Genomic DNA, 23,637 nt, shown 5'->3' on the forward strand with positions numbered 1-23,637 from the left:
CCTATTCATTGTTGGTGGGGAAGTAGAACGGTACAGCCCATCTGGAGGGCAGTGTGGTGGTTCCACAAGAAACTAAGTATGGGGTTGCCATAAGATCCTGCAACCTCATTACTGGATATATAATCGAAAGAACTGAGAGCAGGGATACGAATGGACATTTGCACACTGGTGGTTATGGTGGCAGTATTCACGATTTGCAATGGATGAAGGTGACCTAAGGGTACACAACTGTTGAACGGAATAGTGAACTGTGGTGTATACATACAATGGAATATTGAGCAGCTACAAAAAGGAATGAAGTTGTAAGCATGCAACTAGGTGACTGGATCTTGAGGACAACATTTTGAGTGAAATAAGCCAGAAACAAAAAGCAAACATTATAACGCCTCACTAAAACGAACTAACTATAATGTGTAAACATTGAGAATTGTATCTTAGAGCACAGGTAATCAGGGGAAGTCTTATTGTAAAAGTCCCTAGTTGTAAGCTTTTACAGCAGTCACATCTATTCCTGAGTTGTAATGGTATCTCTAAATTCTGAGAGGCTGAGCTCTTTGTGCATAACCTGATACTTCATGTATCTGTGTGACACCTGAGACTCAGAACTAGAGTTTGGAAGCTATGAATGTCAGTATTATCCCATACAGCAACTGCTAAAAAAGCTGAAAAAGAGTTCAGAATTCAATCAGAGATACAAATGAAGTGGATCTGGTTAGGACTAACACAAGTCAGACTAAACGGTAAAAGATGATACTGACTATGTTCAAAATTTCAACTTCTGTGTGAGACCAAAGGAAGATATGTTTATTTGGTGCAAAATCTATATTTTCTGTAGCACACCAGATAATTTAACTTGTATGGTCAGTTTACTCAAGAACTTTGAATAGGAAGTGAGATCTTGTTGGTTTGTACACATTAGTGTGAAACCTCAATACATCCCAAATAATTTGGACAGAGAATAAAAATGTATTTGCAAAGCCCCCCTGAGGAACTCAGGGAAAATGCAGAAATTAAATTAAACCTCCTCACCTGGGGAATTCCTAATATTCCTGCAAACATCAGGGACTAACAATTTAGAAGGCTGAGCCCTCGATCTTGGGGCTTCCTCTTATGAAGCTTGTTACTGCAAAGGAAAAGCTAAGCATACTTATAATTATGCCTAAGAGTCACACCCAGAAAACCTCTTTTGTTGGCCAGACGGGGCCTCTCTCTAAGGCATCTTGGCAGGTAAACTCAACTGCCCACCCCTCTACATGGGACATGACTCCCAGGGGTGTAGATCTCCCTGCCAATGTGAGACATGACTCCCAGTAATGAACCTGGACCCGGCATTGTGGGATTGAGAAAGTCTTTTTGACCAAAAGGGCAAAGAGAAATGAAACAAAAAAGTTTCAGTGGCTGAGCGATTTCAAATAGAGTTGAGAGGTCATTCTGGAGGTTATTCTTATGCATTTTACAGATACCCCTCTTCAGTTTTTAGTGTATTGGAATATCTAGAAAGAAACAGCTGAAACTGTTGAACTGCAACCCAGTAGCCTTGATTTTTGAAGACGACTGTGTAACTATGTCGTTTACGCAGTGTGACTGTGCAATTGTGAAAACCTTGTGGCTCACACTCCCTTTATCCAGTGAATGGACAGATGAACAGAAAAATGGGAACAAAAATTAGATGAATAACAGGGCGGACTAGGGGGAATGGGATATTTTGGGTGTTATTCTTTACTTGTATTTTTATTCTTGTTTTTTTTGTGTGTGTTTTTTTGAAGTAATGAAAATGTACAAAAAATTGATTTTGATGATAAATGCACAACTATAAAATGGTACTGTGAACAACTAACTGTACACTGTGGATGACTGTAGTTTATGTGAATATATCTCAATAAAACTGAATTTAAGAAAAAAAAAAAAAAAGAGTGTCTTTATTTATCTAAGACCTTGAGCCACACCAGATAGCTTATACTAACAACGCGGGGGCCTTGGGTTGAGTGGTATCAGCTTGACCTCTGGAGGGATCAGAAGAATAAGATCAGCCATGTGGGAGGTCAGCCATTGCCCATGTGACCAACCCCCAATAAAAACCCTCATCACCAAGGCTCATGTAAGCCTCTCTGGTTGGTAATATTTCATGCATATTGCCACACACAATAGTGAGGCAAATTAAGCACTGTCCATATGACTAAACCAGGAGAGGATAACAGGAGGCTTCATCTTGGTCTTTCCTGAACTCTGTCTTCTTTCCTGAACTCTGTCTTCTGTCCCTTGTTCTATTTTTGTATCCTGTCACTGTAATAAACCGACTTCAATATGTATCCTTACACTGCAATAAACCAAAACCATTAAATATAACAGCTGGCTGAGTCCTGTAAGTCTTTCTAGTAAATCACTGAACCTGAGGGTGGTCTTGGTCCCTCCAAACACACAAAATTATCTGAGTTAATATGTAAGTGAAAAAGTATTTCAATAAAATGTACTGTCATCTGAAGAAAGCAAGTCAGTCATCTGAAAAAAAAACTATCAACATCTCCCCAACACTGACCAAAAAAAGTATCCTAACAGGCCTGTACATAAAACATAGGCTCCTGAGGTGAGATAAAATCAGAGTGTAGCTCTGTTTTGACTCCAAAGCCAATGCCTTATAATAATTCATGAGGTCAAACTTAGAATACACCAGCTAATCTTCCATTTCCATTACCAGAATATATCCAAATATATATATGACTATCTGAACTGCATTTATTTTATTTTATTGTATGACAAACAATCCCTTTGAAATAGCTGATGCTATTCACACTCTGACAAAATCTTTTTCATCAGAGATAGTACAATTGTTAAATAATAATAAACTCAGTAAGTATAATTTTAATAATTACACTAAATTCCTCCACCTATCCCCAGTATTCTCTTAACTTCCAAGTAATTTCCAAAACAACAAATCAAAAGGATTTCTGAGGCTAAATAAATTTAAAGAATTTTAAGATCAATCCTTCTCTTTCTCCAATACACTAAGGCTCTTTGGAGAAATATCCTCTGAATCTATACTATGGTTGGAAGGTATCATGGCACGTTCTCTAAAAGAGAGCAAACACAATGCTAGCTCATCAGACACATGCTTATGAGGAGATATGCACAATATATAGCAGAGTTCCTTGCAACTAAACACATAGAAAAATTCATATTTAATGACAAGTTATATAAGGATTTATTGTATATTATTTATAAAATGTTGACTATCAAAAGATCTCTAAATACAGGGTGAATGATGAAACCATCCAATTAACAACCTTATGTCAATTTTTCAAGGTTTTCCATAATTATAATCAACATTAAGGAAAAGACAGAGTTCTAGCCCTTAATGTCAATCTGGAAACTGAACAACTATAAGCCAAGAACAAACAAGATCAAAATATAAAGCAAAAATAAATGGTACAAATACATAGCAATATATATTTATATCCAGGCAAATACATATCCATAACCACCTAATATCACAAATCATAGCTTATTACCTCTTTAATTTTTTCCCTTTTCTCTCTCATGTCTTTATCTTCTGGGTCTCCACTATTTATTCCTACAAAGTTTGGTATAGGGACTGGTGGCAGTGGTTTGTTCTCTTTCACCTTCATTTCTTGGACTATCTTATTTTTCTCTGTCTGAATTTCTGCTCGGATTTCCTCTCTTGACTTTTTTAATTTTTCTTTTGCTTCTTCCAGGGCCTTCTCATGATCAGCTCGAATCTTATTTCGCAGACGTTCTTCTTCTTCCCTGTGGGAAGATGAAAAGAAAAGACTGGTAAGAGTAAGCCTTAAGAACTTCAACCTTTAAACATAAAACCTAAAGGTTCCTCTATTAAACCCTGAAGGTTGTTTTCTACTTCTGCCATTAAAAGGTAATAAAGACCAGTGAGATAAACTCATATATGCCAAAGAACAGGATAAATACAACTTTGATATGAGAAAGAAAATGAACCATGAATGCTGAAAAACAAACACTTTACACAGGGGAGGAAGAGGAAACCTAGAAAGAAAGTTACAATTTTGGGGCTGACAGAACAGAGAAAACGGCATTCAGTGACTCACCAGACCAGTGAAAAACTAGATGGGGTAGAGGAAAAAAATTAAAAATAAACTAAGTATAAGAGAAGGCACAAAAATATAAACATACAGTCAAGGAAAGAGATAAAGTGAAAAAATAAAGGGTGGGGAGAGTTCATTTGTTATGCAATAGCATATGCTTCTAAAACTTTTAAATTTTAGAAACAGCATAGATCTTATAGTGTGCAATGGTTCTCGACTGATGTGAGCGTAACTAATTAAAACTCTCTTAAGTCCCTATTAAAAATACAGATTCCACCTTAGGAGTTCTGAGTGCAACCCATGAATCTGTATTATTAAGAGTTCCCCAGATGATTCTGTTGTATACACAGGTTTGAAAAAACCACTACCGGAGTTAACACCTACTGGGTTTTCTGCGCAACCCTCCTTTTCTGAGAGCTCAATCTTTTCTTCCCTCTAATCCACATTAATGAAGTAGTAGTTACTGTCAGTCACTATTTTCCAAATTTGGCTAATGACAGCTATCTCAAAGGGTAAACACCTACCTCAACAATGACCAGAGTCACCTCTCCAGAAATTTAATTCAAACTTTGCAGACAGCTGGACTTAATAATATTGTAGGGAGAATGTGAAATGGTACACCATTCTAGAAAAGTTTGGCCAATCCTTTAAAAAGTAAACAAGCAACTATCATCAAGTCCAGCAATTGCATTCCTGGGCATTTATCCCAGAAAAATTAAGCTTGAAGTTCATATAAAAACCTGTACATGAATATTTATATCAGCTATATTTGTAATCGCCAAACACTGGAAACAACCCTGACATCCTTCAATAAGTAAATGGTTAAACAAATATGGTACATCCACACTATGGAATGCTACTCAGCAATAAAAAGAAATGAACTATTTGATACACAGAACAACATGAATGATCTCAAAGATATTCTGCTGAGTGAGAGAAGCCAGTGTCAAAAGGTTACATTTCATATGACTATATGACATTCAAAAAAAGACAAAAATATAGGGACAATGAATAGATCAGTGGTGCCAGGGATTATGGGTGAAGGGAGGGTTTAACTATAAAGAAATAGAAAAGGGGAGTTTTTTAAGATGATGGAACTGTCACATACCCTGATTATGGTGATGGCTAGGTGAATTTGTACATGTTAAATAGAAAAGAGAAAAACCTCAGTTTTACAGTATTATATTAAAAATAAAATTTAAAATACTTGGGGAAAAAGAAAACTATATTGCTAGCTCTAGTGAGAAGGCGTTGATAAGGAAAAAGGGAGGAAGGGAGGCAGCAGAGCTAGAAAGTCAGGGTCACATAGGTCATTCTGGAAGGGAGGAAGAAGTCAAGAGGCCTTCAGACAGACTGGATATGGGAGGTCTAGGGAAGGGAGGATCCAAGATTGGTCCCTGGGTGTATCCAAAAGGAATATGACATGTAGGCTGATCCATTCTGGAGACTGAAGCAGATGAGTGCAATATCAGCACAAAGATGCTGAATGAAGTCTTAGAGATATAAGATAACCAAGGCAGACACAGGCAGGTATCACCCAACAGCCCTGTGTCCACTCCTTACCATCAGAAAACCACTCTGCCTAGCCCCCAAAAACAGATCACAATCTCTCTATGCCAATCAAGTCTTTCCAAATGCATTTGCAACTAGGGGTGACTACATAACCCCATTCTAACCTGTGATGGTTAAGTTCATGTGTCAACTTGGCCAGGTGATGGTGCACAGTTGTCTAGTCAAGCAAGCACTGGCATAACCGTGACTGAAAGGACATCTGTGGCTGGTTAATAAAAGGCTAGTTTATTAAAACATCAGTCAACTGACTGCACCTGTGACTCAACGAACGGCATGTCTTCCCTGATGAGAGAATTTAATCAGGTAGATTTAATCCAATCAGTTGAGGACTTTTAAGGGAGAGAGAGAGAACCTTCATTTCTTCTTTGGCTAGCCAGCGTCTCCTGAGGACTTCACTGAACACCTTCACTGGAGTTGCCAGTTTGCTGCCTGCCCTAGGAATTTGGACTAGTGCATCCCCACAGTTGCGTGAGACACTTTTATAAAATCTTATATTTACAGATATCTCTTGTTGGTTCTGTTTCCCTCAAGAACCCTAACTAATAGAGCTTGATACCAGACTGGTTCTTGAGAAACAGAATCTTAATGGGCTTTAACAATTTGTTTTCTACTCTGATTAGAGTCAAAGGCACTAAAGATTCCATTTCCAATAATTGAGATGGTACTGACACTCCATGGCATGAGGTAGCAATGGAGATACACAAAATATCAACATGTGATTCTCCTAATCATACTTCTGTAAGAAGCAAGGCTCTGAGTGACAATGTTTTTGACAGTTTAATAGTTTTGCAGAGTTAAGAGGTATAATGATGTTGGCTGGTTGCTCCTAGAGACACTGGATAAAGTTATAAGAGGAAGGGACACGCTAAAGGCTTCAAATTTGAAACTTAAATGCCATATGACACATGTAAAGGTTTCTGTGTGTGCCTTGAAAGAAAATCTTATTTCCTGTGGCCGCAGACTTGAGATTTCTGAAAACCAGACCTAGAGTCTCATTGTGTGAGTAGCAGATTTACAATGTAAACTAAAATCTAAACCTCGCAGGGTGCCTGCTGTTAAAGTGAAGGCATTGATTGGAAAAGAATCGATCCTAAAACTTGGAATGGGGACATATGGATTGATAATGGCAGTGAGGACACTGAAACCCTGGATTCTGCTGAATCTTTGCTAGATACACTTATAGTGGTCTGCCCTGAGGTAACAGCCCTCTCACTTCAGGTCTGTCCTGAGGGAACAGCCCTCCCCATCCCCCTCACCTCCAGTCTGCCCTGAGGAGACAGCTACCCAACCTCCAGCCTGCTTTGAGGAAAAAGCTTCCCAACCTCCAGTCTGCCCTAAGGAGTCTGCCATCTAACCTCCACGTAAAGAGATGAACCATTCAGTGCCTGCTAAATCTGTAAGCAGCCTCACTCCTCTGTCTGGAGAGATTAATCCTCTTTCACCAGATGAAACTGCAACAGAGTGTCCTGAAGTAATTAGCTTGAGATACTTCTAATTCTTTTCATGACCCACTCCAACCACCACTCTTTACTTCAAGACCTATAACTAGAATAAATTCCCAACAGGTCCCGAAGAGTGAGGTACAAAGCGTGACCAATGAGGAAATCCACTATACTCCAGAAGAACTGCATGAGTTTTCAAATTTATATAGACAGAAATCAGGGGTTTATGTGTAGGAATGGATATTAAGGGTGTGCGATAATGGTGGAAGGAAAATAAAGTTAGATCAGGCTGAATTTATCAATATGGGTCTGTTCTAGTTTGCTAATGCTGCCAAAATGCAAAACACCAGAGACAGATTGGCCTTTATAAAAGGGGGTTTATTTGGTTACACAGTCACAGTCTTAAAGCCATAAAGTGTCCAAGGTAACACATCAGCAATCGGGTACCTTCACTGGAGGATGGCCAATGGTGTCCGGAAAACCTCTGTTAGCTGGGAAGGCACATGGCTGGCGTCTGCTCCAAAGTTCTGGTTTCAAAATGGCTTTCTCCCAGGATGTTCCTCCTCAGGCTGCAGTTCCTCAAAAATGTCACTCTTAGTTGCACTTAGTGTATTTGTCCTCTCTTAGCTTCTCTGGAGCAAGAGTCTGCTTTCAACGGCCATCTTCGAATTGTCTCTCATCTGCAGCTCCTGTGCTTTCTTCAAAGTGTCCCTCTTGGCTGTAGCAGCTTGCTCCTTCTGTCTGATCTTATATAGTGCTCCAGTAGTTTAATTCAGACCCACCCTGAATGGGTGGGCCAACACCTCCATGGAAATTATCCAATCAGAGTCATCACCCACAGTTGGGTGGGGCACAAAGAATTACAATCTAATTAACACTGATAAATCTGCCCACACAAGATTACATCACAGACAATGGCATCTGGGGGGACATAATACCATCCAAACTGCCACAGGGCCCAATAAGCAGAGATTCTGCATTCAATGTTGTAGCTCGAGGGGTTAGAAAGGGCATTAACAGTTTATTCAGGTGATTGACTTAAACATGGATCAAAAGGTGGCCAACATTACCTGAGGTCAAATGCCAAAACTGCCCTGGTATAATGTAAAGGAAGGGATTCAAAGGCTTAGAGAGATGGGAACATTAGAGTGGATTTATCATGAAAGACCTGCTCACACATCCCTGGAATGTCCAGAGGACAAACCTTTTACCAGGACTGTGAGGAATAAATTTGTGAGACTAGCTCTGTCATCACTGAAGAGCTCTGTAGTCACCTTTCTCTATAGGTCAGATATTACTTTGGGAACTGCTGTCACTGAGTTGGAATCCTTAAACACAATGTGGATAATCACATCCTGGATTGGCAGGAGCTACGTGGCAGCAGTTAATCGCCAAAGACAAGGTAGGCATGGCTACCATAATGGACAGCAGGTTCAAAGCAGCAGTCAAAATAATCTGACTCACACAGACTTAAGGCGTTAGCTAGTACCTGGAAGTAAAATAGAGGGGCAGTCTACTAAATGCTTGTTTGATCTGTATAAACAGAAGAATTCTAGGTCAAGTGAACAAAAGTCTTACTTGAATTATAAAAACAGAGAGTCACAGCCTGTTAATTCCCAGACTTGAGACAGTTTACAACACAGGGCCCCTTGAATAATGGGAAGGCTGGGTACTCTTCAGGGAGGACCCTGTTATACTGCCCAAAATTTATACTGTTAGTCTTCCTCCCAGCTTTTCCCAAGAGGACCTATGGCCTTTTACCAGGGTAACTGTGCTTTGGAGAAAAGGAAATGATCAGATATTTCGGGGATTATTAGACACTAGATCAAAGTGACATTAATTCCAGGAGACCCAAAATGTCACTCTGGTCCACCAGTCAGAGTAAGGGCTTATGGAGGACAGGTGATCAATGGAGTTTTAGCTCAGGTCTGTCTCACAGTGGATCCAGTTGGTCCACGGACCCACTCTGTGGTTATTTCCCCAGTTCTAGAAGGCGTAATTGGAACAGACATACTCAGCAACTGGCAGAATCCCCACATTGGTTCCCTGACTCGTGGAGTGAGGGCTATTATGGTGGGAAAGGCCAACTGGAAGCCACTAGAACTGCCCCTGCCTAGCAAAATAGTAAACCAGAAACAATACTGGATTCCTGGAGGGATTGCAGAGATTAATGCCACTCTTAAGGAATTGAAGGACACAGAGGTGGTGATGCCACCACACCCCATTTGGCCTATGAGGAAAACAGATGGGTCTTAGAGGATGACAGTGGGTCTTGGAGGATGACAGTGGATTATCGTAAGCTTAACCAGGTGGTGACTCCAATTGCAGCTGCTGTTCTATCCAGATGTGGTATCATTGCTTGAGAAAATCAATACATCCCCTGGTATCTGGTATACGGCTATTGATCTGGCAAATGCTTTTTTTCTCAATAGCTATTAATAAGGACCACCAGAAATAGCTTGCATTCAGCTGGCAAGGCCAACAGTGTATCTTCACTGCGCTACCTCACAGGTATATCAACTCTCCAGCCTTATGTCATAATATTGTCAGCAGGAATATTGAGTTTCTCCCTCCCACAAGACATCACACTCGTCCATTATATTGATGATATCATGTAGATTAGACTTAGTGAGGAAGAAGTAGCAACTACTCTAGATGTGTTGGCATTTGCATGTCAGAGGATAGGAGATAAATCCAACAAAAATACAGGGTCCTTCCACCTCAGTAAAATTTCAAAGTGTCCAGTGGTGTGGGGCATGTCAAGATATCCCTTCCAAAGTGAAGGATAAGCTGTTACATCTGGCCCCTCCTATGACCAAAAAAGGCACAAAGCCTTGTTGGCCTTTGGATTTCAGAGACAACATATTCCTCATTTGAATGTGCTACTCTGGCCCATTTACTGAGTGACCAGAAAAGCTTCTACTTGAGTGGGGACCGGAACAAGATGAGGCTCTGCAACAGGTCCAGGCTGCTGTGCAAGCTGCTCTGCCACTTCGACCATATGATCCTAATGATTCAATGGTGCTGGAAGTGTCAGTGGCAAACAGAGATGCTATTTGGAGCCTCTGGCAGGCTCCTATAGGAAAAATTACAACACAGACCCTTAGGAATTTGGAGTAAAGCATTACTATCATCTGCAAATAGCTACCCTCCTTTTGAGAAAGAGTTTTTTGCCTGCTATTAGGCTTCAGTGGAGACAGGACGCTTAACCATGCGCCACCAAGTTACCATGAGACCTGAGATGCCTGTCATGAACTGGGTGTTACCCAACCTGCCAAGCCATAACGTTGGGCGTGCACAGCAGCACTCCATCATAAAATGGAAATGGTATATACGAGACAGGGCTCAAGCGGGTCCTGAAGGCACAAGATAGTTACATGAGGAAGTAACCCAAATGCCCATGGCCCCCACTCCTGCCACATTACCTTCTTTTTCCCAGACCACAGCTATGGCCTCTTGGGGAGTTCCTCACAATCAGTTGACTGAGGAAGAGAAAACTCTGACCTGGTTTACAGATGGTTCTGCATGATATGCAGGTACCACCCTAACGTGGACAGCTGCAGCACTGCAGCCCATTTCTGGGATTTCTCTGAAGGACAGTGGAGGGGATATCCTCCCAGTGGGCATAACTTTGAGCAGCACACCTGGTTGTTCATTTTGCTTGGAAGGAGAACTGGCCAGAGGTGTGTTTGTGTACTGATTCATGGGCTGTTGCTAACGGTTTGGCTGGATGGTCAGGGAATTGGAAGTAACATGATTGGAAAACTGGTGACAAAGAACCTGGGTAAGAGGTAATGTGGACAGACCTTTCTGAATGGGCAAAAAACATGAAGATATTTGTGTCCCATGTGTGAATGCACACCAGAGGGTAATTTCAGCAGAGGAAGATTTTAATAATCAAGTGGATAAGATTTAATAAGTAGGTGAATACCAGTCAAACTCTTTCCCCAGCCACTCCTGCCATTGCCCAATGGGCTCATTAACAAAGTGGTCACAGTGGTAGGGAGGGAGGTTATGCATGGGCTCAGCAACATGGACTTCTACTCACCAAGGCTGACCTGGACACGGCCACTGCTAAGTGCCCATCTGCCAGCAGCAGAGATCCATACTCAGTCCCCGATATGGCACCATTCCCCAAGGTGATCAGCCTGCTACCTGGTGGCAGGTTGATTACACTGAACCACTTCCATCATGGAAGGGGCAGCGATTTGTTCTCACTGGAATAGATACATACTCTGGATATGGGTTTGCCTTCCCTGCATGCAATGCTTCTGCCAAAACTACCATCTGTGGACCTATGGAATGCCTTATTCACCATTATGGTATTCCACACAGCACTGCTTCTGACCAAGGAACCCACTTCATAGTAAATGAAGTGAGGGAATGGGCATATGCTCATGGAATTCTCTGGTCTTACCACATTGCCCATCATACAGAGGCAGCTGGGTTGACAGAACGGTGGAATGGCCTTTTGAAGACTCTATTACAGCACCAACTAGGTAGCAATAACTTGCAGGGCTGGGGCAGTGTTCTCCAGGAAGCTGTGTATGCTCTGAATCAGCGTCCACTCTATGGTCCTGTTTCTCCCATAACCACGTTTCACAGGTCCAGGAAACAAGGTGTGGAAACAGGAGTGGCACAATTCACTATCACTCCTAGTGATCCACTAGGAAAATCTGTGCTTCCTGTCCCTGTAACCTTAAGCTCTGCTGGTCTACACGTCTTAGTTACAAAAGGGGGAGAGCTTCCACCAGGAGAGACAACAATAATTCCATTGAACTGCAAGTTAAGACTGCCACCTGGCCACTTTGGCCTTCTCATTCCTCTGAATCAACAGGCAAGGAAGAGGATTATTGTACTGGCTGGGGTAACTGATCCTGACTATCAAGGGGAAATAGCACTGCAACTACACAATGGAGGGAAAGAAGAGTTTTCTTGGAAAACAGAAGATCCTCTAGGGCATCTCTTAGTACTACTATGCCCTGTGATTAAAGTCAATGGAAAACTGCAACAACCCAATCCACACAGACAACCACTGGCCCAGAAACTTCAAAAATGAAGGTTTGGGTCACCTTACCAGGCAAAGAATCACAGCTGGCTGAAGTGCTTGCTGCAGGTAAAAGGAACATGGAATGGGTCATGGAAGAAGGTAGTAACAAATATGAACTATGACCATGTGACCAGTTACAGAAACGAGGACTATGATGGCATGAATATTTCCTCGTTTTGTTATGAGTATGTTTATATTTGTCCATAAGGCAAGTATCTTGTTTTCTTCTCTATCTTACCCCATTATCATATGACATAAACTGTAGTGTTCATTTCACAGTATTTAAGGTTTAGGAAGTGAAGTTTAAGAGTCAATGTTACCCAAGGACTTGCACCATATTCTGGAGAAATTTAGTGTGTTTCCAGTTATACGCAGGACAACTGAGTATTGTTAGGCAAAATATACATACGTTATTGTGCTCTATTTAGAGATTAAGTATGGTTTAAGGTGCTATGTACAACTGCCAAGTTGGCAAGGGGTGGACTGTGATAGTTAGGTTCATATGTCAACTTGGCCAGGTGATGGTGTCCAGAAGTCTGGTCAAGCAAGCACTGGCCTAACTGTTACTCCAAGGACATTTGTGGCTAGTTAGTAAACAAGAAAGCTGGTTTATTAAATCAGTCAATTGACTGCACCTGTGACTGATTATTTCCATGAAGGGCATGTCTTCCACAATGAGAGAATTCAATCAGCTAGATTTAATCCAATCAGTTGAAGACTTTTTAAGGGAGAAAGAGGAGAATCTTCACTTCTTCTTCAGCTAGCCAGTGTCTCCTGAGGACTTCATCGAACACCTGTATCGGAGTTGCCAGTTTGCTGCCTGCCCTACAGAATCTGGACTCGTGCATCCCCACAGTTGCATAAGACACTTTTATAAAATTTTATATTTACAGATACCTCTTGGGGGTTCTGTTTCCCTAGAGAACCCTAACTAATACATAACCAAAGAGACAAAACATGGCTACTAGGAAATATTTACCTTTATAGACTGAAAAATTGACAGAGCCATTTGAGAAAGGGGACTTTTAGATGCTAAAACCCCATCTACCTACACAACCTATTTACTCATGCCTTCAAAAATGGTTGTAATGCCTGAAGCTGTGGCAGCCATTTTGCAGCCAAGAGGCAACAAGTCTCGGGACAAATGGCTAAAATGGCTTAGGAAAATAGAGGAGAAAAAGGAAAAGAGACTGCTGATATGGCTGAGTTGCTGCCAGGACCCTCAACTGCCAGTTGGATGTTTTGTCACTTACAGCAGAGAATTTCCACAACTCATCCATTCTTTGAGTGAGAAAACAGAGGTAGGAAAGCAGAAAGCCTAAAACTGAGCCCTGAGGAAGGGCAACCTCAAGGAGGAAGGAATGGTACCTTTCAGAGTATGAGAGTCTTCATAAAGAACCAAGCTTTCTGTTTCTAACTCCAAGTACCACTTTACCTCATGTTACCACTGAATGGTATCTGGAAGGCCCCATTATGCTTGCATGTTTGCAGTGGCTCAGAAGGCACTCTGTTGACATCATCATCACCCACCAGCAAACCTTCACAGTCAAAGATTACATACTACAGTCTAGAGACAAATGGAGAGTGACAGGGGAGACAAGTCACAACACAACCCATACCTCCTCTAGAAAGCTTAACAATCTACAAGGGCATTTTTAAAGGCTCTGATAAGTCCTGCAACAGATATGCCTATTTAACACAGCACTTCCCAAACTTACTTAGCCTCAGTGCCATTTTTCTGCAGAAAATCCATTTTAGCATGCCCTGTAACAAACTGACATAAAGGAAATGCTTCAGGCTGTGCTGTGGTCTAACCCTGCCTGGACAACCTCGCATGACTATTCTGAGGTTTGGATGAGATGACACATGGGTCTAACAGCCCAGAAAACTCATGAACTCAGAAGTTTTCTTCCTTCCCTACTGCCTATCCTTTCCTCCACCCCACTACCAGTTAATGAGTTGGGCTAACAATAACATCACAGTGTCTGAAGAGACCAGAACCTAGAGCCAGTGACTTCTTGCAACTTCCAGACATCCCTGAACTGGGTGACAGAAGCAGCTTCTGGACAAACCTACAAGGATTCAGGGGGCACCAAACCCTCTTAAGATGGGGCCTGCTTCTCACAGAACTAGCAGATAACTGTGTCCTCTTCTCAATCCTGCTGGTTACATTGCCAGCAAAGGCTCCTGCTCATGTGTCTAGGAGAACACTCATGTTCCCTCCACTCTTAATTTTTTTCAAATTCATTTTGTCATTTTACATTAGCTTGGTTTTAATTTCTGAGACAATTCTGAAGACCCTACTGAAGTCTTCATATGATGCCCAAACTCAAAGTCTGGGAACTCCCCCCGAAACAACAGCCATCAGCCCACATAACCAGACTGAATACCAATGATGGTCCTTGGGGAAGTACCTCTGAAGAGAGGCCTTCTGCTCAGGACCCTCTCTATTTTTTTCTACATGGCTTGAAAGCTGCTTAGCACAGGAGTCCCTGGAAGCAGGCTGACTAACTTCAAACTCCCAGGGAATCCTATAACCTAGAGTCAACTACAGTTCAGCTGCTACTCTGTGGCCTGAGATCTCTGCCCAGGAGCTGAACAGGTCTTTAAAGAGGAGGAGCTGAGCAGGCCTTTCTATAAGGTCCTCCTCAGGGACCTGAACAATAAAGCAAAAGACAGGGAATAGATGTGAACCACAGGTTCCAGGAAAATGGAGGAATAGGGAGGGAACTGCACAACATACCCCTCTCCCAAAAGCAGAATCAACTGTTCTTGGGCTTTGGAAATTAGGGAAGTTCTGTACAGCATCCAGGGAAGTGTAGGATGAAGAGACTGAGAAAACTGTGGTAAGTAACTGTGAGTAATTCCATCCATGCCTCCTGGCACCCATCCTCCAACCTCAAGGGAAGCAGTGGCAGGCAGTCCAATCCTTGCCTGGGGGGCTGCTGCAGACTGGAACAGCCTGGGAGTTCTCCACCCAAAGTAAAGATGGGGACACAACCCAGTACTGAGCTAGATTTTGGCAGGCAAATTTAGAATGCTGGATCATGTTGTTCCAGCCCATCCCAGTCAGGCACCACTGGGTGCCACTATTTCGATCACACCAGAGGCAGAAACAGCAAAGAACCATAACAGCCAGTTTCGTAGGTTGGACAGGAACAGCTTGTCAAAGAGCATCATCTGCTGGGCTGGCCAGAAAGTGCAGCCTTGTGACATGGAAGGAAAAAAAGAAGGTTTCTGGAGTATTTCCTGACCCTCTACCAGGGCCTTTTGGATCTGGTCTGCACCCCCTGCATGGGAACCTGGCCCTGTTCTGGCTGGGAAATACTGACGAACCAACTGTCAAAGATGACCCCTAATAGAAACCCAATCAACAACAAAATGCCAGACATGAGAGAGAAACCGGCCTTCAGAATAGACCCAAGATAAATCAGATGCCCAGATATCAGCAAAAAATTAAAGCCATACTAAGAAACATTCTAAGATATGGCCCAGTCAATGGAACAAATTAAAAAGTTGGAAGAGACACAGAATTTGGAAAAACTAATCAAAGATGTTAAAACAAATCTCCTAAATCAATTCAAGATGGCTAAAAAGATAAAGATATTAAGAAGACACTGGGTGAGCATAAGGAAGAATTTGAAAGCATGCAAAGAAAACTAACAGAACTTATAGGAACTAAAGACACAATAGATGAAATTAAAAATACACTATGAGCACACAATAGCAAATGTGAAGAGGCAAAGGATCAGTGAGCTAAAAAACGAGCATCGGAATTCAAAAAGACAAAAGAACAGATAGAGAAAAGAATGGGAAAATTTGAGCAGATTCTCAGGGAAATTACTGACAACATGAACCACAAAAAGACATGTGTCATGGGTATCCCAGAAGAAGAAAAACAAAAAGGGCCAGAAAGAATATTTAAGCAAATAATGGCCAAAAATTTCTTACCTCTTATAAAAGATATAAATATGCATATCCAAGAAGCACAACATACTCCAAACAGAATAAGACCAAATAGAATAACCCCAAAACACAGGCTGACCACACTGTCAAATGCTAAAGATAAAAGAATTCTGAAAGCAATAAGAGAAAAGCGATTCACCACATACAAAGGAAGCCAAATAAGATTATATGCCTATCTCCCATCAGAAACCAAGGAGGCAAGAAGCCAGTGGAATGATATATTTAAGATACTGAAAGAGAAAAATTGCACGCCAAGAATTCTTTATCCAGCAAAGCTGTCCTTCAAAAATAAGGGTGAGTTTAAAATATTTAGATAAACAGAAGCTGAGAGAGTTTGTTGACAAGAGACCAGTCCTGCAAGAAATACTAAGGGGAATTCTGCAGGCTGGAGAGAAAAGACAGGAGAGAGAGGCTTAGAGGAGAGGGTAGAAATGAAGAGTATCAGAAAGGATAACTAAAAGGATAAAAAGAGGGAAAAAATAAGATACAACAAATAAAAGCCAAAGGATAAATAATTGAGGTAAGTACTGTCTTTAGAGTAACAACAATGAATGTTCATGGATTAAACTCCCCAATCAAAAGATACAGATTGGCAGAAGGATTTAAAAAAATATGATCTACCAACTATATGCTGTTTACAAGAGAGTCAACTTATTTCAACAAATAAGTTGAAAGTAAAAGGCTACAGAAAAATATTCCATGCAAGCAGTAACAAAAAAAAAACAAAACACAAAGCTAGGGTACCTATACTAATAACAGACAAAATAAACTTTAAATGCAAAAATATTTTAAGAGACAAAGAACGACATTATATATTAATGAAAAGGGCAATAAACCAAGAAGAAATAACAATCATAAATATCTACACACCTAACCAACATGCCCCGAAGAACATGAGGCAAACACTGGGAACACTGAGAACCTAAATAATATAATAAATGAACTGGCCCTAACAGACATATCTAGGACACCACACCCCTAAACAACAGGATATACATTCTTCTCCAGGGCTCATGGATAATCCTCCAGGATAGACCACATGTTGGGGCACAAAACAGGTCTTAATAAATTTAAAAAGACTAAAATTATTCAAAGCACTTTCTCTGATCATAATGGAATGAAGCTAGAAATCAATAAAAAGCAAAGAACTGGAAATTTAAAAATATATGGAGGTTTAAAACACACTTTTAAATAATCAGTGGGTCAAAGAAGAAACTGCAGAGAAATCAGTAAATATCTCAAGATGAATGAAAATGAGAACACAACATATCAAAACATATGGGATGCAACAAAGGCAGTGCTGAGAGGAAATTTTAGAGCCCTGAAAGCCTACATTAAAAAGGAAGAAAGAGCTAAAATCAAAGACCTAACTGAACACCAGGAGAAACTAGAGAAAGCAGAAGGAAAGTGAGTAGAAGGAAAGAAATTAACAAAGATTAGCGTGGAAATAAAGGAAATTGAGAAGAAAAAAACAACAATCAGTGACACCAAAAATTGGTTCTTTGAGAAGATCAATAAAATTGACAAACCCTTAGCTAGACTGACAAAAAAAAAAGAGAGAAAAGACGCAAATAAATAAAATCAGAAATGAGAGCAGGAACATTACTAGTGACTCCACAAAAATAAAAAGGATCATAAGAGGATGCTATGAACAACAGTACTCTAACAAATTAGACAACTTACATGAAATGCACAAATTCCTAGAAACACAGAAACAACCTACACTGACTCTAAAAGAAATAGATAACCTCAACAGCCCAGTTGCAAGTAAAGGGATTGAATCAATCATCATAAACCTCCCAACAAAGAGAAGCCCAGAACCAGATGGCTTTGCAGGTGAATTCATCCAATCATTCCAAGAATTAACACCAATTCTGCTCAAATTCTTCCAAAAAATTGAAGAGAAGGGAGCACTAACTAACTCATTCCTATAAAGCCAATGTCACCCTAAGACCAAAGCCAGATAAAGATACTACAAGAAAAGAAACTTACAAACCAATTTCTCTAATGAATAAAGAGGCAAAAATCCTCAACAAAATACTAGCAAACTGAATTCAACAGCACATTAAAGGAATTAAACATCAGGGTCAAGTGGGTTTTATCCCAGGTATATACAAGGGTGGTTCAACACAAGAAATTCAGATCGGAAGGAAAAAAGCACATGATCATCTTGATCAAGGCGGAAAAGTCGTCTGACAAAATCCAGCATCTTTTCTTAATAAAAACACTTCAAAGGAAACTTCCTCAACATGATAAAGAGCATATATGAAAAACCCACAGCTAACATCATACTCAACAATAAGAGACTGAAAGTTTCTCTCTAATATCGGGAACAAGACAAGGATGCCCACTGTAACCACTGTTATTCAACGTCGTTGCTAGAAGCCCCAGCTAGAGCAGTTAGGCAAGAAAAAGAAATAAAAGGCATCCAAATTGGTTAGGAAGAAATAAAACTTTTGCTATTTGCAGATGAAATGATCCCATATTTAGGAAGTCCAGAAACATCTACAACAGAGCTACTACAGCTAATAAACGAGTTCAGCAAACTGGTGGGATAAAAGATCACCATGCAAAAATCATCAGTGTCTTTATTCACTAGTAATGAACTAGCCAAGGAAGAAATCAAGAAAAAAATTCCATTTACAATAGCAAGTAAAAGAATCAAATATCTACGAATAAACTTAGTCAAGGACGTAAAGGACCCATATTCAGAAAACTACAAAACAATGCTAAGGAAATCAAAGAAGACCTAAGTAAATGGAAGGACATTCTGCGTTCACGGACCAGAAGGCTAAATGTCATTAAGATGTCAATTCTACCCAAACTGATCTAGAGATTCAATGCAATATCATTCAGAATTTCAACAACCTACTTTGCAGAAAATGGAAAAGCTAGTTTTCAAATTTATTTGGAAGGGTAAGGGGACCAGAATAGCCAAAAAAATCTTGAAAAAGAAGAACAAAGTTGGAGAACTCACACTTCGTAGCTACAAACCATATTACAATGCTACAATGGTCAAAAAAGCATGGTACTGGCATAAAGATAGATAAAGATGTTGATCAATGGAATGAAACTGAGAGTTCAGAAATAGACCGCTAGATCTATTGTCAATTGATTTTTGACAAGGCTCCCAAGTCCATTTAACTGGGACAGAACAGTCTCTTCAATAAAAGGTACTGGGAGTACTGTAATGAAAGAGGAATGAAAGAGGACCCCGGTATCACACCCTATACAATAATTAACTCAAAATGGATCGAAGACCTAAATATATAAGCCAGTGACATAAAATCAGAAAAAAAATGTAGGGAAGCATCTTCAAGATCTAGTGGTAGGCAATGGTTCCTTAGACCTTACACTCAAAGCACAAGAACAAATGAAAAAACAGATAAATGGGACCTCCTCAAAACTGAATACTTCTGTGCTTCAAAGGTCTTTGTCAAAAAGGTGAAAAGGCAGCCTACTCAATGGGAGAAAATATTTGGAAACCACATATCAGATAAGGGTTTGATATCCAGGATCTATAAAGAAATCCGACACCTCAACAATAAAAAGACAAACAACCCAATTAAAAAATGGCCAAAAGATAGACATTTTTCCAAAGAGGAAATATAAATGGCTAAAAAGCACATGAAAAGATGCTCAACTTCACTAGCTATTAGGGAAATGCAAATCAAAACCACAATGAGTTATCATTTCACACCCACTAGAATGGCCATTATTTAACAAACAGAAAAGTACAAATGTAGGAGGATGTGGAGAAATAGCAACACTTACTGTTGGTGGGAATGTAAAATGGTACAGCCACTGTGGAAAAGTTTGGTGATTCCTCAGAAAGCCAAGTACAGATCTGCCATATGATCCAACAATCCCACTACTAGGTATATACCCAAAAGAACTGAAAGCAGGAACGTAAACAGACATTTGCACAGCGATGTTCACAGTGGCTTTATTTACAATTGCCAAAAGATGGAAGCAACCCAAATGTCCATCAACCAATGAATGGAAAAGCAAAATGCAGTATATACATACGATGGAATATGATTCAGCTGTAAGAAGAAATGAAGTCCTGATGGATGTAACAATATGGATGAATCTGGAGGACATTATGTTGAGTGAAACAGGCCAGACCCAAAAGGACAAATATGGAATGATCTCACTAATCTGAACTAAATATAATGAGCAAACTCATAGAGTTAATATCTAGAATATGAGTTACCAGAAGAAGAAGAAGACAAAGAATGGGGAACTGATGCTTTTATGTGCAAAATTTTTTAATAAGGGTGATGGTAAATTTTGGAAATGGATAGAGGGATGATAGCACATTATGGAGTGTATAATACTCCATACACAGCACTGAATCGTGCATATGACAGTGTTTGAAAGGGGAAGATTAGGCTCATGTATATCAATAGAAGGAAATGTTCTTCCATGAATTGGAACAAATGTATGTCACAACTACAAGATGTTGGTAATAGGGTGGTATATGGGAAAAAATGCACCTAATGCAAACGATAGACTATAGTTAACAGGAATATCTTAATGATCTTCCATCATTGTAACAAAAGTACCACACACACCAAAGCTTAGTATCATAGCGGGGCATAAGGGGCACAGGGTTTCTCTTTTTGGAGCTATGAAAATGCTCTAAAATTGACTGTGGCAAATGTGAGCACAGCTCTGTGTTTAAACTGAGAGCCACTGACTATACACTTTGGATGGACTGTATGGTATGTGAAGAAAACTGTGTTAAAAAAAAAAAAAGGATTCTCAAACTCATAGTTAAACCACACTTAATGCCATTTTTATACAAGTCTTAAAAGATTACGAATAACCAATACTGAATGAGGAAATGTTTATACTTGAACTTTTTGTGGAGAAATGTGATTTCTTCATTTTCTATTACAATTTTGAATTAAAAATACACATGCTATGATGTAATCCTATTTTGGTGTGTAATTATGTGGAGAGTATCTATCCTAAAGATAAAACAAACAAACAAATAGATGTAACAAACAGATGAAAAGTTAGAAACAAGCTACATACATCCCAATAAGAGAATATTTGAATTATTTAATATCAACATCACGCAATACTAAACACATATTTAAAGTGAGTTACATCTCTAACTACTGACCAAGAGGTTTATAAATGATATTCAATTAAAAAAAAAAAGGTATACTGTGTATTTAGATAATTCTATTCTTCTAAGACAACAGTAATCAAAGTCTCTATAAACACTTATATATGTTTGCACCTCTGTGTTTAAACATAGAGGAAAATATGGAATGCTTATGCTAATAAAGGTAAATGCAAGCTATGTATGTTTGAAGGGGGGAGTGTGATTAACATTTTCTATGTACCTCAACATTGTTTAGCTTGTTATGAAATGCATATAGAATTTTTCAAAATTAAAATCTACTGAAAGTTTGGGAAAAAACTTGAATCAGAGCCTCCCTTCACAAACCAACAGCTTTAAAAGAAGTTCTAGAAAAAAATTAAAAAGCGTGTTTCAGAAGCTGTAGCACCCAATGATTACAACTATAACTTAACACACACACACACACACACACACACACACAGACACACACATATGAACCAGAACTCAAAGATAATACACAAAAATAAAGTTTTCTTTACTTGGAAAAAGTAAAACTCTGATTTTTCAGGCAAGCTCCAAAATGTATCTAATGGCGTACTTGATGTCTCCACTTAACAAATACAAAACAGAACAGTTGATTCCAGTTCCTAACAGCTGATTCCAGTTCCTACAAACCCATCCTTCTGCCATTCTTCTTCATCCAAATAAATGACAACTTTATTATTTACTCAGCTTCCCAAATCAAAAACCTAAACTTGAGGGGCAAGATGGTGGCACAGAGAGGTGTCGAACTTAGTTAGTCCCCTGGAACAACTAATAAACAACCAGAAACAACTAGTAAATAATCTGGAACAACTGCTGGGGGACAGCCGTGACTGTCCACACATCATACACCAACCTGGATTGGGTGGAATGGCTGAGATTGCAGCATAAAATCTGTAAGTGAACCTCACTGTCGGAAAAAGCAGCATTCTTGGAGCAAGCGAATATAGCTCAGCCCAGCTACAAGTGGGGTTTTAGTTAACAAATGTGGACTGCTGAATACAAGCTACAAACACAAATAACAAGCAGCAAAGTACCCTGAGGTTGCTCCCAGTGGAGAGGAGGTGGGGCTGATGGGAAAAAAATAATAATTAAAAAAAAAAAGAAGGAAAAACACAGAGGTTTTTAGAGACTGACCTTATAAAGGGGGAAGTGTGATTAACATTTTCAGAAAATACCTGTATCCTGGGAAAGGGAAACCAGAAGACCAGGTGCTCTATGTGATTGACAGGCAAAACTGGGGGGCCATGGACTAGCTCTGAAAGGGGGCTTTCTTTCCCTTTTTCCCTCTCTCAACCTGACTGGCTCAGGTGAGAGAACCTCAGCCATTTTCAGTTCACAGCACTCTGACCCAGACAGGGGTGGAGTTGACAGTCAGGGAGACAAAGCAGCAATTCAAATGCAGAAGATAACTCCCTAGGGGGTGTTTCTTCCCTAAGAGGAAGGAGGTTGGCCCAGCTGTAGGGCCATCCCGCCCTTCAGAACTCAGACCCCAGGGCCTGGGGGAAAACAAGTCAAAACAGAAACAAACTAAGCTAAGAATTAAAAGGGCCACACCTCCTTACATCAGTCAGGAGCACCAAGTTGACAGGCACCACCTGCTGGGCAGGTTAGGAAAAGCACAGCAGTTAGAGGCCTCACAGGGAAACTTGACTCTGAATATAGCCCCATTCTGAGACCTAAATCCATCTAGTCTGGGAAAATCTGATTGGGGTAAACCAAGGATTACCCCAACCAAGGAAACCAGATGCCTATAAAACAGAAAACTACAAATTACATCAGGAAAAATGAAGATATGGTCCAGTCGAAGGAACAAACTTACAACTCAATTAAGAGAATTGAGATACTGTTTCACTTTAATGAAACAATCTATTAAAGATTTTCAAAGAAATAGGCTAAGTCATATCAAAAACCAAGTCAACGAGTTCAGGGAAGATATAGTAAAAGAGATGAAGTATATAAAGAAAACACTGGGTGAACATAAAATAGAAATGAGAAGTTTGAAAAAACTACTGGCAGAATCTATGGAAATGAAAGGCACAACACAAGAGATGAAAAACGCAATGGAGAAATACAACAGCAGACTTCAAGAGGCAGAAGAAACACTCAGGAACTGGAGAACAAGACACCTGAAGTCCTACACACAAAAGAACAGATAGAGAAAAGAATGGAAAAATATAAGCAACGTCTCAGGGAACTGAATGACAACATGAAGTACACAAATTTACGTGTCATGGGTGTCCCAGGAGAAGAAAAGGAAAAAGGGGCAGAAGCAACAATAAAGGAAATAATCAATGAAAATTTCCCATCTCTTATGAAAGACATAAAATTACAGATCCAAGAAGTGCAGCGTAACCCAAATGGAACAGATCTGAATAGACCTACACCAAGACA

At 40.0% G+C, this 23,637-nt stretch overlaps 1 protein-coding gene across 3 annotated transcripts in view; it reads right to left on the reverse strand.

The window, feature by feature from the left end:
* MAN1A2 (mannosidase alpha class 1A member 2) overlaps window positions 1-23,637 on the reverse strand; it is a 377,203-nt gene that overhangs the window by 300,080 nt on the left and 53,486 nt on the right. For all 3 annotated transcript variants that reach the window (XR_005215262.1, XM_037826268.1, XM_037826267.1), the window contains exon 2: window positions 3,507-3,762. Coding sequence is in view for 2 of the 3 variants with exons in the window: in XM_037826268.1 (XP_037682196.1) it covers window positions 3,507-3,762 (256 nt within the window). In the remaining variant the exon portion in view is untranslated. The remainder of the gene's footprint in view (window positions 1-3,506; window positions 3,763-23,637) is intronic.

This window comes from Choloepus didactylus, chromosome 2, assembly GCF_015220235.1.
Source record: "Choloepus didactylus isolate mChoDid1 chromosome 2, mChoDid1.pri, whole genome shotgun sequence".
In the NCBI taxonomy this organism is placed as follows: Eukaryota; Metazoa; Chordata; class Mammalia; order Pilosa; family Megalonychidae; genus Choloepus; species Choloepus didactylus.